The sequence below is a fragment of the Montipora foliosa genome, chromosome 1, assembly GCF_036669935.1.
Source record: "Montipora foliosa isolate CH-2021 chromosome 1, ASM3666993v2, whole genome shotgun sequence".
NCBI classification, from domain to species: Eukaryota; Metazoa; Cnidaria; class Anthozoa; order Scleractinia; family Acroporidae; genus Montipora; species Montipora foliosa.
Window position 1 is genome coordinate 33,420,860 of NC_090869.1, and position 17,500 is coordinate 33,438,359.

The 17,500-nt window shown below is 38.0% G+C and overlaps 2 protein-coding genes across 4 annotated transcripts in view; one reads left to right on the forward strand and one right to left on the reverse strand.

The window, feature by feature from the left end:
* Window positions 1-1,861, forward strand: part of LOC137997086 (uncharacterized) — a 13,188-nt gene extending 11,327 nt beyond the window's left edge. The window contains exon 5 of the mRNA XM_068842856.1: window positions 764-1,861. Coding sequence (XP_068698957.1) covers window positions 764-1,054 — 291 coding nt within the window. The 3' untranslated portion in view covers window positions 1,055-1,861. The remainder of the gene's footprint in view (window positions 1-763) is intronic.
* A 143-nt stretch (window positions 1,862-2,004) lies between these two features.
* Window positions 2,005-15,432, reverse strand: LOC137997073 (WW domain-containing oxidoreductase-like). 3 transcript variants are annotated; one of them, XM_068842824.1, is made up of 9 exons: window positions 15,301-15,432; window positions 14,277-14,341; window positions 11,349-11,406; window positions 9,891-10,060; window positions 8,739-8,845; window positions 6,526-6,617; window positions 5,404-5,589; window positions 4,315-4,576; window positions 2,005-2,528 (listed from the first exon to the last, which is right to left on the reverse strand). In XM_068842824.1, the coding sequence occupies exons 1-9, from the start codon at window positions 15,417-15,419 to the stop codon at window positions 2,331-2,333; spliced, it is 1,257 nt and encodes a 418-aa protein (XP_068698925.1). In that variant the 5' UTR covers window positions 15,420-15,432; the 3' UTR covers window positions 2,005-2,330. The 3 variants fall into 3 exon arrangements, with proteins under 3 accessions (XP_068698925.1, XP_068698935.1, XP_068698944.1); XM_068842834.1 differs by having other exon boundaries at window positions 15,306-15,430; XM_068842843.1 differs by lacking the exon at window positions 14,277-14,341 and having other exon boundaries at window positions 15,301-15,431.
* Between the last annotated feature and the right edge of the window lie 2,068 nt (window positions 15,433-17,500).

A 17,500-nucleotide genomic window follows, 5' to 3' on the forward strand; every position in this document is an offset into this window, starting at 1 on the left:
CTCCCATCACCTTTTTCAAACTTAAGTATTCAAGTATCTCGGTGTTCTGCTTGATAACCATCTTACATTTAATGAGCATATTAATTAATTATGTAACTACCAAGGTATCCAGGAAGCTAGGAATTCGGACCCCTTTTAACAACCGCATCTGCAAATCGTCTTTATAAATTGATGATCGTACCGTTACTGGGGTACTGTGACATCACCTGGCATGGTTGTAGCAACGAGAACCAGAAGAAAATTGAACGTTTGCAAAAAAAGAGGTGGCCGAATTGTCCTTAAAGACTCAAAGGATTTGACCAGTGATGCCATCATTGAGAAAGAAGCCTAAGGATGGAAGCCGCTCTCCGAAAGAAGAGTCAAGCACACTAAGGAACTGATTAATAACTGTCTTAAGGGCCTTGCTCCTGACTTTAATACCAAGCATTGCGACATTCATTCTTATAACACTAGATCCAGACGAAACCTTTTTGTTGATAAAATCAAGAAATTTCAAAACGTGGGTTTTACTAAAAAGGTGCAATGATTTTAAATCGAAAATGTTAGTGCATATTTCTTATTTCTATTTTCTATTACAGATGTTTGTATTATTTATAGTTATTATCAGTTTCACAGGACCCATATTGGTACCAGTTGTGTAACTGAAATGGTTACCCGGTATAAATATTATTATTATTATTATTATTATTATTATTATTATTATTATTATTAATGGTGCAACTCTAGGAAACTGACAGGGCAATGCTTTTGACGTTTATTGCAGCGTTGTGTCAGTGTATACTCTGTTGAACAGGCGACATTGGGTGTTGGCAAAATTTATTTAACCAAAGAAGAACGAGAAAAAGCAAATGAAATCTGGAAACTGATCAAACAGGAAGATGACGAGAAATACAAAACGTTCAGTCACAATGAAATCGAGGAGATGGTTCTTGCTGACAAACTTGATCCTCTTCTGGTGGAACTTTGGGAAAAGAAAGAATCTTTAAAAGTAGAGGATATTAAAGAGAAATGCAAAGTGTCTGATGACAAAGAAAAAGTAAATGGTTCATCGTAAATTTATTAAAATCTGTTAATAAAAACAACCCTGCTTATGTTACGATTATCAAAGGAAAGAAAAATTCGTTTTGCATAGAACACCTTGTATAGAGTATGGTGTATTTCCTTTGATTATAAAAATTATAAAAGTTTGTGAACATTCAAAAAAGAAGAAAAAACTCAGAGTCTGGCAACTCAATTAATGTACATGTCACCAAAATTAATGGACTGAGGTGGATTCGGCCAAGTGATGTGTGGGATTGCAGAAAATTAATAGTCCATTTCCGAGTTGCTGCATGTCTCAGTTTCGAAACGAGTCCTGGTGAACAACCATTCAAATGTAAATGAGTTGCATATTCTTATGCAAATCAAACTCATTTCCCTTACAATTACAAGGAAAGGTTACGTTTATACAAACGTTGGCCGTGTAGCACTTATATTTTAAACAGAGTTAACTGAATAGAGTGTAATGTGAAGTGCTAGATTTCAATCCCATATGAACCATGTGAGCGTTAGCCCTACTGATGGAAATGGGCCCACACAAGGACAGAAAAAAACTCCGACCAGCTCTCCCTTACAATAGTTGAGCACCAAGACTCACTTCGAACTCACTTCAAACAGTTTCAAATGGACCCATCCCAATCAACCCATCAATATGAAATTTAACAATGACTAGGCTTTCATTTACATTAGATGGGCTATTATTTTTGTCTTTTCAACACTACATTTACATGTGTTTAGTTCTCTTTTGATTAGTAAAGACTTACTAGTTTACTGTATTTTGAGCTTTTAGCTGAAGTTAAATAAACTTAATCACAAAAAACTATCTTGTTTGTGAAGGTTAAAGATATGTGTTTGCATGATATAGTAAAGGGGCTGTTATACAGGAAGAGAGGAAGATCTTAGTGAAGGGTCGTCCTGCAGTATTACATGTATGTTAATATGTAAATTCATTTGACACAAAGGATTTTATTAACCCCTAATGGTCTTCTGAGATGCAAAACTGGCTGGTAGCACGTCAACTACTACATTGTATATTAGCACACTTTTTGTTGCTACTTGAAAAAACAAAAATCAGATCTAGAGAACGTTTTGCCAATTGGGTAACGATTCGCAATATTACACAAAAAGTCAAATCTGAATAAATTAGATGATATGCCACGATAAAGACATTTTCCTAATTCTACGAAAGCCAGCTCTTCAGTCGTCTTCTTTGAACGCGGTTCAGGCTGAGGAATAGATCAATGTATGTATGTATGTCGGCACTGGGTAATGACGTCATAAAAGTTCCAAGGTTAACTTTTAAATGGTTCTTGATTATTTGTGATCTGTCTGACAAGCTGTTCACTCAACTGCCAAAGTTGAGCGGCTGTGTCTGTATTCCTGGCTTCCTCTGATGGGTCACAGACACTGCAGTTGTTAAAGTAATGTCCTCCAACTCTATTAAGTTCTTTTGAAGTAGCGCAATACACTACAGTGGCTGCTCCTTGTGCCTGGAAATTGAAAATTGATGTTGTAAATAGTATCCACCATAAAGAGATCATGTTGAGAATTATTTTTTTGTAGTTTAAAGTGCTACTATGATCAAAAAATCATTTCTTTTTTCAGATTTTGAAAGTGTGTTCACTTAACACCTGACTGGCAAAATTTTGAGCTTTGATTTTTATGCAAAGGCTGTTTATTAATTTTTGAGTGTAAGTTTTATATTTCACAGCCCGCCATTACTCACGTTCAAAACTGACCGATTGGACCTCAGACGGTTGGATCTAGGGAAAAGCAACATCATTTACTCACTAGCTTAAAATTTCAGATGTAAATGCAACTTATTATATATGCAAAACACGAGTTCAAGATCTGAAAGCCTGAATCTCCCGAACTGCATATTTTCAGCCCTGTACACGCATTGCATTCTTAAACTATTGAGTCTTTGAAATCATTTTCTCCTTGACCCAGCTCTCTCAAGATTCTTGAGTTAGTAATGGCGGACCAATAAATTACAAAATTCCAGTTAAAATAAACAGGTGTCTTTTTCAAATCAGAACTTAAAACTTGGGGTCACTTAATTTTGTTAACATACCGGCAGTTTTGAAATCCAAAGAAAAAAAATTTTTTTTTCAGTCGTAGTAACACAGAGGTGGAGCCAAAGTATTCAATACCAAGCATGGCTTATGGGTACATCTTATCACTTAACAATATTGCCCTGGAATTGCATGTACCGGTATATACATGTAATTATGGTATGAATGTTTCGTGTTGGGGAGGGATGGGGGGGGGGGGGAGTGGGGGAGCAGGTCAATGATTGTAACCTTTCAACCACCCACTTATACTGTTACTTTGTTCAACATGGGATTTTGCGTGGGGAACCCTTTGGAGGCAAAGAGGTTAGTAAGAATAATAATACTGATAGTTTGTCAAAAGATGCTGGCTGTTGGCAGGATATAAAAAAAAACATGCTTTGTTACTTTGGCTGGCTGCCTAATTACCGGTAACTGCACTGTTCTCAGATGACACTGACAAGAATAATGTAAACTGCTAATATTTATTATCATTGCACATGTTCGTTCATCCATTACTTTGTATTAGCAGGCATTGAAATGAAGATAAACAAACAAAAGGTTTAGGTAAATAGAAAATTGTACAGCGAATGATTAATAAAACTATTCCTTTTTTTTTTCTTTGTGTTGAGTTGTCAATGATTAGAATGTTTACACGTTCAGTACATTGTTTGTGTACAGTAAAATTGAGAGAAGGTTGAGGTAATGTAAATTATTAATTTTTGTTGCTACATGTATAAGCTATTATGAGAATAACACACAGTGATTTTCAGATTTTCGAAAGGGAACAGGCACAGCTGTAAAATATTAGGGCAATTAAGGCGTGAGAAACAATGTTGTGGGGCCACGGTTTTAGCTAAAACCGTCCCCTTTCAAAAATCTGGTCAAACCTTAATTAATGTTGGTGGCCGTCATTTTTGTAGCCATCAGTTATGGTGTTTATAATGTATTATTGTAAAACTCCCTGAAGAAGTCTACGTTAGCTAGACGAAACGTGTCAGAGAATAAACAAGTTTTACAGATACAGTTCACAGAGTGCTGCTCACTAGTTTTAATAGTTTTTTACATTTTTTTAAAATTTTAAAAATGTCAAACTATATTGTTACAGTATTAAAACATTAATTAATACTAACACTTTGGTAATTTTTTTTAACAAAGCAATAATCCTCAGCTGCAGTTCATTGTCTTCTAATAATTCATGCAAATAAAAATAATCTTGACTTACTGGTGTTTTTGCAAAGGGTTTTGCCATTACAAACAAAAGCCAATAGAGCCAAGATGTCTTTGACAAAGATGTGTAGATCAGGTTTCCTGGGTGGACAGCATTGCATGTTACTCCCTTTGGTTTTAAACGACGATTGAGCTCCATAGAGAACAGCAGATTGCAAAGTTTGGATTGGTTATAAGCAACAACAGACCAGTATTTATCTTTCGAAAGTGGAACATCTGATAGAGACAACTTTTTGGAATAGCTCAAAGCAGGAAATCTAACAAAAAAGAACAACACAGTCAAACACTTGAATTACGATCATGAATACCGAAAAATTTGAAGTGAAAACAAGGATGACTTGTGAAAATAATGTACTTGCACTGAAAGAACTTGAGAATTGTTGATTAGAAATTATGGCAATTAAGTCTTAACAAAACAAATTCTGAATGGCTATGTCAAATTGAAGATATAGTAGGTAACTGTCTGCCAAATGTATTACAAGGCTCTTATGACACAAAGTACTCCTTAATTTTGGCGCAAAATTTCAGTGTTAATTTATAATACATTATTTCACATGTGAAATTACAATGCTGCCAAGGCAATTTTTCCTACAGTGCCAAAATGGCGTCCAAGTTTGAAAAAACCTGCATCAGGACTATGAAGTTCAACATAATTTGTCACCCATGGTATTAATAGCTAATCAAATGGTATGCTCGTCAAATTGGGGAATAATTTTACTTGCATTTTGTCCAAAATCAAATAATTTTCCTTGGTCAAACACTCTGGAAATAATTTGATTTTGGACAAAACATGCATGAAATTATCCTAATTTCACTTGCCACCATGTGATCACCGATACTAATTTCCACCACATTTCAAGGAGTAAACAGGGCAAAACTTTTGCAGTAGAGCAATAATAATAGTAATAATAATAATAATAATAATAATAATAATTAATTTAAGCTTATTTCAGTCATAATTATCGGCAAATCCATGGGGAAGTTTGCTGTCATCAACAGAAACACAGCATGAACACTCAAAAACATGTCACATACACTGGTTGATTATCCTGAAGCCCTTCCTTCAATGCTTTGCTACACTTACCTGTGAGATTCAGAAGACAGAACAACCACTCTTGCTGGAGCAGAGGAGCAAAGAACATCCTGTAATAACTTAACCAAATAAAAATGACCAAGATGATTGACGCCAAAGGTACTTTCAACTCCATCACTTGTCTTTTTCCAAGCCATGCCAAATACTGCTGCATTGCAAATCAAGACATGAAGGGGGCTTTGTGAGAGAAAGCACAAAAAGACAGGATTAGCATTATTTACTCACTTTATCAGGTTTTAATAAGTACCAACAGCCAACAAAAAGCTTTGGCTGCTTCACTCAGAGACGTCGGTTACTTTTTTCCATAAAATGAAGAACCCAAGGTTAAAAATCATTTTGACAATGACAACAGCTGGCAGCCTCAGATTTTATCGAAACCCCTCGCTTCTATAGGGTTTGGACTCTGGGACATCACTCAGGGGATATCGTTGATCGTCATACGATGGCATTACCCAGCTAGGGCAAAATCCTGATGGGGTATTCTCAGGGGTTTGGATACTTTTGCCAAAACACAACTACATACACTGAGGAAGGGGAATTCATAAAAAGACAACCTTAGGCTGTTCCCAATCACTTTTGGGTCCTAGGGTTAAAGCCTCCAGAAAGTCAATTCACATTAATTTGACTTGTCAGAGTTTTAGCATGTGAAACATGTAATTAAAAAGACAAGATGATGATAATAATAATAATAATAATAATAATAATAATAATAATAATAATAATATTAATAATAATAATAATAATTGGCAGTGCTAATCACCCCTTACTTGCAGTATTGAGGACTGAATTGCGAAAGGGCACAGCTCACGATATTGGGCTGAAAGCATACAAAGGTGCCTCTGGCTGCCGCTATTAATACAGTCCATGTTTGATGTCAGAGCACAGCACCACAGCTAGATGTGGTTATTTGTGAGTAGAGTTTGATGACGGAGGAAAACCGGAGTACCCGGACAGTAAAAATTGTCAAAAAATGTACCTACAGAACATGGTTAAAATTTTAAAATGTGCTCTATTGGCAAAGAGATTTTTCAAGGGAAATGTAAGCACTGACTGTGTGTAAATATTATTAACTTTCACCAGACTTGTTGTCATAGTTAACATGGATAGACTCACAGTTTTCTCTGTCTAAATTCTTCTGCAAAACCTCTAATGCTTGCAAAGGAGGCCAAGTCCAACAAAATTGTTTCAACATAAGGTTCAGGAGTCTACTAAGAATGAAGAATAAAAAAAATTAATTTACTATGAAAATCTCCGATCTGTGGAATGGGCCCGAATTATGAAGTGACAGCCCTGCCCACTTCATTCAAACATTTTGATGAAATTCCATTCCCACCATGTGAGCAGTAGCCAGCTTTCGCTGTCAAGTTGTACCGGAACAACCACAACAATGGAGAGATATGTTTTCAAAATCACAAGTGCCAGGGGAAAATGAATAAAATTGTTCTTGTCCAGCAAAGATGTGGCAAGTGCAACCATGGACTCGCTGTTACTTGAGAGTGCAAGAAAGGTTTCCTGGCTTGAAACATTGAGTCAAACACAACACTTTCCAAGAATTTGAACTATTTACAAGCAAAAGTGGGAGGGGCAGTGACTCAGTAATTCTGATTCATTCCACAGACCGGTGGTTTTCGGAGTAAACCCAGTGCAAACTTTTAGAGTTCTTCTCGGGTCATAACTAATATAAAAAATAAAAATAACACTGTAGCCCATTTGTATGTGCTAAGATCTGAGGGGGGCAAGCACTGATGCCTGTGGAAGATTGTGTTGACCATTGCCTTGATCTCACTGAGAGGTCATCTTATAGGAAGTGATGAAAACCTAATCCAAGCAGCCAAGGGCTTTAAAGACCGAAGGAGAGCTGAAAGACTGAATGGCATGAGAATTGGAAGGTGTTGTATGGCCAATTCCTTGGACAAACAGAGAATGAAAGCAACGGCATGGACACAGCTGAAAAGGGGTGAACTTATGAGGGAAACAGAATCCCTGATCATTGCAGCTTGAGACCAAGACCCAAGATAATCCCAAGTGTAGAACACATCACCGGGGAAATGAAACCGATACCCACATTGTGAGTGGATGCGCCAAAGTAGCCGAGGCTGAGTCCAAGAAGAGGCATGACAATGTGGCAAGAGCAGTGCATTGGGACTTGACAGGAAAATGTGGCTTTCAGCGAGGTGACAAGGGGTTCAAACATGTACCTGAGAGTGTCCTGGAAAATGAAAACTACAAGTTAATATTGGACTCTAACATCCAGACTGACCATCATGTCAAAACGAGGCGACCACATTTGGTGGTTGTCAATATAAGAGAGAAGACATGCCAAATCATTGATGAAAGAAGAAGAAAAGATGGAAAAATATCAAGACCTGGCAAGAGAGGTGGGGAAAATGTGGAAGGTTACAGTAAAGATATTGTTAGTGGTTATGGGGGCATAGGGGACCGTCCCAAGGAGACTGGAGAGCTTCCTCAGTTGCATAGCATTCAGTACACCTGTGGAGCTAGTACAAAAGACCACACTTCTGGGTACTGCAAGAATTCTAAGAAAGGTGCTGGAACGATGAGGGTTGTTAAAAAAGGGAAAAAGAAAGTTGTGAAACTGTGGGTGACCTTAGGCAACTGGTTGATGCTTGGCACCCATTGAGAGAACCTTTTTCTTGTCTATGAGAACAGTGATCGGTGTGGCAATGAATGAAAATAACAATGAAAAATTAATGGTTAAATCAAAAGAATCCACAAGTGGCTGTTCACCTAATATGATAAGCTATCTAAAATACCAAATAAAACCTTTAAAAAGAAGACATTATGGAATAATTAAGCAGTATTTTCATAAATAATGCAACTTTAACCTATGAGCAAAATAAAATATAAGTAGCAATGATAAAAATTAATATAATAATAAATCATTCTGATGCAATCACTGAAAAGTTCAAGAACAATGATGCAGAAATTGCCAAGTCATTGCCTGCTATATTGATATTGTATTTGGCAAACACTACATTTACACATTTTTCTCACTGTCTTCCCTTGCCCTATCCCCTCTTCCCGCACCTCGAATCCAACATGGCATCAGGTTGATTGATGACCAACTAACAACCGTACTTGCATTTATAACAATATTAGAGGCTTGCACATATTTCAGGCTGGACAAGTCAAAATGGTTTCATTTATTGCATAGCCCTATGTTTACTAAGGCCTCCCGGCCATTTTAGAAAATGATTTGTGAGTAATTATACCTAATAATTTTATGCAGTATTATGCTAATATCAGCTTTCATGGTTTTTTGCCTTTAATGTTCTAAAGAAGAAAGAATAACAATGACAGTGTACCTGTCCTGCTCTGATCATAGTGGCTGCTTTATTTGCTTTCTTCATATCTCTGCAAGCCAAGATCACGTGTGCCCCATGCAAAGCTAAAGCTTTGGCTGTCTCAAAGCCTAGGAAAAATAAATTATGGTAACAGGTGATACTTAAAAACACACGATTTCAAATCATGGCAAATAAAAAATGAAAATAAAAAAAATAAAAAAAATTATGACAAGCTAATAGAGAACCTTTTTCTTGTCTATGACAACAGTGATCGGTGTGGCAATGAATGAAAATAATAATAATAAATTAATGGTTAAATCAAAAGAATCCACAAGTGGCTGTTCACCTAATGATAAGCTATCTAAAATATCAAAAAATCTAAAACCTTTAAAAAGAAGACATTATGGAATAAGTAAGCAGTATTTTCATAAATTATGCAACTTTTACCTATGAACAAAATAAAATATAAGTAGCAATGACTTGTAAATTATAAAAATTAATATAATAAACCATTCTGATGCAATCCTTGAAAAGTTCAAGAACAATGATGCAGAAATTGCCAAACAAGAACCTTCCTTTAATTAAAAATTAGATAATTAGGTTTGCTCACTTTCTGACTTGATCATAAATTAGTTCTTAATATTTTTACTTATTCATCTTCAAGCGATGATTTTCCTGGTCATGCAAATTTTTTAAAATTAATTAACTGAATTGTAAACAAATAATTGTTTTCAGCACTATCCATTTTGTACTAATTTCCTTCTTTCTACCAATTATATTGGTTATACACGTATTAGTTTTGGAGGAGGTGGTAAGGTGTACATGTACAAGGTTTATGCTTCTGTATGTTATCATCCGGTTGTGTAATGCATGAGTTGATGTCACTGGGTGGGGACCTTTGAACCTTCAATGTGGGTGAAATTAAAGGGCAGAGAATGGGTCACCTACATGTATATAGCACAACATTTAACATTTAACACCATTGCATCTGTACTTGTAATGACTAATTTGTACGATCTACTATCTATTGCAGCTTTTGTTGGGTCTTTGACTTGGAGACCTGTTGCTTAATGTACGTGAAACATTGTATATAATACTGACTGGCAAAGATTTCTAAATTTAAAGTCAAGCTTTTTAGTATGTAAACAAAATAATATTACTATTATAGCAAACCTATCCCACTATTTGATCCAGTTACCACAGCAACCCTCCCAGAAAGGTCTTCTCCACTTAACACATGTGTGGCAGTTGAATAACTGTCCAGCCTCTTGAAGTTGTCTCTGTCCCTGGTGAAACTTTGAGCTAGTCTTGGGTCAGCGTAAGTTGTACGTCTGTTAACAGCACTGTCAACAAATACAGCACAAAACCAATATTAACCCATCGACTGGTGGGGGTTTGATGTGGCTAAATGTAATTTAGGCTAAGTTAAAATCAAGCCAATGCTGGTCAGCGGTGGTCAGGAAATCATGCGCATTGAGGTGACATACGGGGTTTCTCGATTCGCACGTGCTGGTCGTTTCTGTTGTGTGAGGTGCTGTTTGTTTCAAGCAGCAAGCGTTCAGTTGTTCCGCTTTTTTCCCCTTCCCTTTCCTCCCTCATTGGTGGATTCGGTAAGTATAGGGTTGGTAAGTACATGTATCTCCACTGACTTGGTCAGTGTGACGGTGCCTGGTGGGTGGTGGCCGCTCGCAGAGTTGCCATGGAGGCCTGTGTGCTCTGCTCATGCCCTGTGGCTCAAGCCTCGTTGCTCGCTCCGGAATCGCCGCCCACTTTGGCAGGCACCATCTCCAAGCTCGTCCATTGGCGATGAGTTTAACGACAAGTAAAATCGTCTGGCGTTAGATAGAGTAAAATACTATTAAAATCTGGTCTATTTTGGCCGGTTCAGGCGCCACAGGGTAAAACGCCCACCTTGCAAGTGGAGTTTGGGTGCCCAGGGGCAGGGGGCTGCAACTGCAATCATACCCCAAGGCAGAAGAACACCTACTGGGCTACCAACCCACAACCCAGCCACAAGCCCCCTGTGCCAAGCCCCCCGCAATAGCACCTGTCAAACTGAGGCCAGAGACTGAGGCCAGTAAAATGAAATCCCAGGGGCAGACCCTAAACCAGGACAGGGAGGATGGGAGGGGAAAGAAGAAAAACTCTACGCTACTTGAAAAGAACACCCGACAACCAACGCTTCGAGTAACAATGTACACAATGTAGGCACATGTAATGGCACAGGTTTGTGCAAAAGTGACATAGTGGACAAGAACCTACCCCTAAACTCAAGGAACAATGCTAGAATGCTACATCGCTAGACCACTACAATGCTACACAAAAATAACAAGCCACCAAAGAACGTCAAGAAAACGCTAGAGATTATTGCTCCTTGTCGTTAAGTATGTTAAATAAGACTTAACTGTATTTAACCCTGTCAGTGCTGAGAGAGAGACATATGGATTGTACTGTCTAAAACCACACAATAATTTTACTTGTCAATGGGGACAGTTCAGGGATGAATGGGTTTAACATTTCGTCAATAAGTGAACATTCAGATATTTATAATCATAAAAATAAATTGAAAAAAGACCAAAATAACACACCCTCGAGGGTAATAACCGTAAAAATTATTAAAATACAACTTACTCAAAAAAGAAAAGATTCCCTTTGCTGTCATGTTGCTTTTGCCAGCCATGAGGAAGATCTGAATATAAAAAGGTTTAGAACTGTGATCATGTAACAATTTTGTCACTCGATGACTGAATACATTAAAAAAAAAGCTCTCCTCCTAATACTAACTTTAATAAAAGTGAAAAAAACCTCTCTTGTCAGTGATTTCTTCCTTTCACATGAGCCCCAAGGTTTCTTTTACGTTTTCTTCCACCTTACTACTTGTTTCTTTCTTTAAGTATTGTGTAATAATATTATAAGTTTGTAAAAATTATTATCTTAAATTTGGCAAGTTAGTACTGGACTATACTAAAAGTAGTTTGGATTGAAGTTTGTTTGGATGTTGAGGCTTGATTTTCAATTGATAAAATTAATAATATCTCAGTCTATGAATAGCACACCAGAAATCAGAACTATAGTGCATTTTATAATATTTGAATAATTAGTGGACAGTCCAGTAATAATTATACTGATAAACTGTAAATAATAAATTGCATTCAATTCAAAGAGGCTAAAATTAATTAATATGGTGTTTTCCCTTCTCAGTTTGTTAAAGGAATTATCACTCTTAGACTAACTGATCTTCGTGACTCTAAATTCAATTTCCATTCATATAAACAATTCAAGACACCTCAAGAGAGCAACTTGTACAACCAAATTTATTGACAGTAAAGATCATTCAAAAAATGGTTGTAAATCAAATATTTGAAGAACCTACTGCAAAACAACATCTTCTTAACAATGGGATTACCAATGACCAAATGTCCAACTACTTAACTGTGAAAATCTGAAAACTGTGAAGTAGAAATGTTTTAAGAAACATTGTGTTTCAAGTAGAAAGCCAAATTACAGCAGGGGGTCTTTGTTTTCCACATAACGGCCTGGGTAGTGTTTTCTGTGGCCGACGAGTCATTTCAGGCGAATTACTGCAGCAGGGTGCCTGGGTCTTTGTTTTCCCACACCCATGCAGTAATTCACCTGAAATGACTCGTCAGCCACAGAAAACACTAGGGATGTTGTGTTTGGATTATCTCTGTTCGTCATTTTTATAATTATTGTTGTGGGGGGTCTTAGTTTTCCACATACCGACCTGGGTGTGGAAAACGAATACCCAAGCATAATTCACAAGAGGGATCTTCCTTATCCGGGTCTTCTGTCTTTGTTTTCCAGGTCTCCGTTTTCTGCACACCCAAGAACGGGCGGTGTGATTAGTCACAACTTTCCTGAAACATTTTGAAGTGCTCACGTGTTTCTGATAAAAGCTATCAAATCAACAAATTCTCCCCATAAAAAAGTAAATATATTTCAAAGTGTCAACCATATGACAACTGAAAAAAATTCAGTGTTATGTCATTCCATGCAAAAAAATTTTCATGTAGTTAACCCATTGATTCCTGGGGGTTCCCCATTGACGAGTAAATTTGTCTGGCATCAGACAGTAAGATACTATTAAAGTATGGCCGGTTTGGGCCGGTTTGGGTATCAAAGGGTTAATGGGACATAGTTTTTCAGTGACTGATTAATGTAGTGCCTGGTAATAATTATGCTAGGCACAGCCACTCTCTGCCCGGGACATGTATATGAGGTGTGATAATTGGCCTGAAATGCCTTGTCGGTCACAGCAAGCAGGGATGTTGTGTTTGGCTAGCCTCCGTTCCTGATTGTACTTTTTTGTGGGGGTCTTCGTTTTTTTTGGACTTGTTTTCTGCATACGGGCCTGCCGATGTGTGGAAAACGAAGATTCTGGGGTAATTGGCCTGAAATGACTCATTGACCTCAGCAAACAACGGGGATGTTGTGTTGAGCTAGCCTTCGTTCATGATTGTATTTTTTGTGGGGGTCTTCGGTTTTGGTCTTCGTTTTCCATATACCCGCCTGAATGTGTGGAAAACGAAGACCCTGTCGTAATTCACAAGAGATACGTTATCAATTGTTTCCAATAACATAAATGATGTGCTAATGTTATTTGCTGTTTGGTATGCTTGGGGGTCTTCATTTTCTGGGTCTTTGGTCTTCAGTCTTTGTTTTCCAGGTCTTCATTAAAATGCGCGGCATGAGCAACGACTCATTTAAGGTAGAACTGCTTGCTGTCAGATAGAATCATTGTGCATGATGACCTTGATAAACTAAAGTACTGTAGTGATCACCTCTTAATAATCGCAAAATATGACATATTGCTACTGTAACAGTATTAATGAAGATTCTTTCCCTGGCTGGTTATGACCGGTTTAGGAGTCAATGGGTTAAGTTCTTACTTCTTAATAGTAAAAAACAAGGCTGAAATGACAATGTGGGAGTAGTAGTAACTTTTTGATACTGGTTCCAGTTCTGTGAGTTGTGAATGTTACCAAGATTATACTGTAATGTCGTAATGTACATAATAGATGAGTTCACACTCTTGATTGCATCATGGGTAATCAGGGCAACATGGCCGGAAATTCAAAGGTTTGTATGGAAATTCAAAGCAAAATATACTTTACATGACCCTCCTTTATAGACTTTCGCCTTCATAACCCAAACAAATAAGTCCATGTTCACAACTGAGATGATGTAGACTTGGTATCCGTTCTTTGGAATTCCTAAATATTGCCTTTTTTGTCTCCATACATGTACATTCTCTGTAATTTGGTGCCTTGGAATTACAGGAAATGTATGGCAGAAACTCTTTTCAATAAAATAATTTCTATAATAGCCATTCTCTCCAAATTTATTCTCCTGCACCTTTGAGTGCATATCTTATGTTTTGGAAAATAAAAAACCGAAAATTGTATATCATGAATCCTTTTTGTCATTTTGAACTTCCTTACAAAATTTCTCTCCATCTTTCCTTGATTACCCATGATGCACTCAAGAGCGTGAACTGGTCTATTATGAATGTCGATTTAAAAAATAAAAGTTATGTACCTCCTGAGACTTTGTATCTTTTTCCTGATTTTGGATGTTCCCATTGAGTAATTTGCATCGCATGACTGTAAAATCAATCAAAGTTCAAGTACTATCACCACAAGTAAGAATCCCAAGAGTTATACCTGAACACTAATAAACATTCTCTTGCATGCACCCACTTTTGAATCAGATTCCAAGAAAAGCCATTCTTGGCTTCTGATTTGTAGAGGCATGAAAGCAAGAAATTTAAAATTGTCACAGTTTTGAAGTTATCCTCAGTGTAAGAACTTGTTAAAAGTTTTTTTTGTTTTATTAGCTGGTTTTAGCATTAGGTTATTGTTTCAAGCTTTTCTCTCTTTTGTGTTTCAAAGTTTTTAACGAAAATGAGCCCTCTTTTGGGATTTAAAGCAAGTAGCAAGGATCGTGAAGAATGAGTGCACGTACATGTACCCTGACTGGCCACAGAGGTTCATTGACATAGAACACAAAGTCTACACAAAAGTGATCTTTCAGTTTAGCTTAACAAATTGAAGACAAGCTTAAAATCCATAAACTCAATCGAAGTCTACTCCTAACCTCTGGCCAGAATTCGCCATTATGGGGGGACCAGGGGGACGGTGGTGTGGTTTCAATTGACAATTAAATCTGGAGAATCTGATAAAAATAGGGCGTTTTCAACCAACCTCTAGGGACACCAATAACAATAGAGAAATGCACCACTTCTGGTGGGCGAACAAAAGAAGCCAATAAGAGATCTTTTGTTTGCTGACGATGACGTCACGTGAAAACCTCCTATAGCGAGAGCGGGAGATCAAATCGGGAGGGTTGGAATGTCTGCTAATCTCTGAGCACTCCATAAAATGATCTTCAAAAAAATCACAGGCTTAAGACAGAACGCTTTAAAGCTTCATTTGTAAATAGACTATTGGTACATAATTCATAGGTTATTGTACGTTCGACGTTTTTAATAGTATGTTCTTTTTAAAAAATTTAGCCCGGGTATTTTGTCTTTTTGACATTATTTAAAACATCAAAGACTCACTGTACATAATATATTCTTCCATCATCCATTGTTCTCACTTCCCATCCTTCTGGTAAGTCTTCTTCCGAATTTAGTTCTCGAGGATCTTCATACCTTATCTTATTTTCATTTGCCGCCATATTGAACTTTCCATAACCCAGAAGGACTGGGCTGAGTAGTCGAGTTGAAAGAGTTGTATCCACAGGCAGCCCAGACTCGGAGGGTACAAAGTGCCAAGGATTTTTGTATGGGTGTCTCACATTTCAGACTATTGTAGCTTACAAAGAATTTCGACACGGCTGGTCAACGGTTCACTTGAGCCTCGATACGGTGAGCGCAAATTAGTAAACGGTTGACCAACTGTGTCCAAATTCGTCGTAAGCGAGCCTCGAAGGATTTTGAAATTTTGGATATTCATCGCTGTTTCTCAGCAGAGGATATTCGCTGCACTTTGAAGCTTGGTCACGGAGAAGTAAATTTATCCTTGTGGCCATCGCTGAAGTTTGAGCGTGACTGATGCCGGAGAAGTGTGATTTTATCGGCGAGATGTGAGGCAAGCGAGAAAGACATGACATGAATGCAATCCCCTGCACAAATTCAATGCGGTAGATACAAACGTCATCCCTTAAATAGAGTGTCAAAGGGGATAACCAATAGCTGTAAAAAGGCCAAAAACTTATCTGTTAAGCTTAAAATGCTAGTCGTAAAATGGGGTTAATTGACTGGGAAAAAGTTCTAGTAAGCCTGTTATTTAAACTTCTGTCGGCAAACGCAAGGAAAAATTGATAAAAAGGCTTTTTTAGATGAAAATGAAGCGCTGAAGCACGCTTGATGTTGCCTTCTTACCGAAAAATCCGGCTTTCAAAATACGACCCAAATGTCTAGCATGGAAACGAGGCTACGCTGTTTTCCGCTTGTTTTGAATCAAAACACTTTCCCAAATCAACAATAATTTTTTCATCATGAAAAATGTCAATTCATTTCCACACGAAGAGCCGGACACCCGAATCTTTTTCATTGTGTACACTCAGATGCAAGGCCCTATTTCCCTCAGAGGGAAAAGGAAAAGATGATGATGATGACACTCAGATGCGGAACTCCTTGTCGTCGCATGTCAAGACACTGATGTTCTGTTCCTTTTAGTTTCACACCATCGACAAGATGAGCTGCAAACAGCTGTAGATGAGAAATGGGACATCAAAGAAGCCCAAGCATCTTCCTATTCAGTCGATTCGTGAGCTTGAGAGCTTGAGCACATTTCCAAGCGATGATATGGAAACAAGCCCTTAAAAAAATGGCATAGAAGACATGGCATAGAAGACTTTTGCTACTTGAAAACCTAGGGAATGGAGACTTGGATGATTCCACAGGGGAGTCCGCAGAGAAGTTCATCTGCAGAATATGTTACCGATGTCGAAAGTTTCAATGAAGCGCGCACAACGTTGTTTCTTAGATGCCGGTAACCAGAAGCTCTTCCCCCGATGAGTGAAGTAGGACTATGGCATATTAGACGGGCACACTTCCAAGCGATGATATGGAAACATGCCCTTGTTCCAAACCCCACCCTCCCACTTCCAAAAACTATTGGTTGGACAAAACTGCATTCCAAACTGGTACCCAAGCTGATGTCTCTTGCACCCGTACCCGCGGAAGCTGTGATGAGATTGCTAAGTGCGGATGCAAATCGGGATGTAAGTCAAGTAGACTGCGAGCAGTCCTTTCATATATCAGTCGAGGGGCCCGCTTAGATGAGGCAGTCGCGTTTTCTCACGCAAACAAATAAAACGACCGAGGGAGGCTTGCGAAAAGAAGTGTAAGAAGGAACTGCACCAGTTGCAGTAACCGACGCGTTCAGAATTTCCCGTTGCACCAGTAACGGGAAATTCGGATTGGTCCGTTGACAATGCACCGCTGTCAGATTTTTTTGACGAGATATTACTCTTGTGAGATTGTGCTTCGATTATAAGCACGATATGGCTTTTGCGAAAGATTTCGATCATTTATCCCCTCAAATGGGAAACAGAGGAGAAACTTGCGGTCGAAGCTCTCCTATCGGGCAAGTATGTTATGGCTGTGCTACCAACTGGTTTCGGCAAGACCATTATTTGTGAGAGCTTTGTCTACGGGTGACCGAAATCAAACGCCATCCGATCGTGGTAGTCGTTCCTCGTTGCAGCATCACCGAAGACCACATATCTATGGGCAGTTGCCTTCGAGAAGA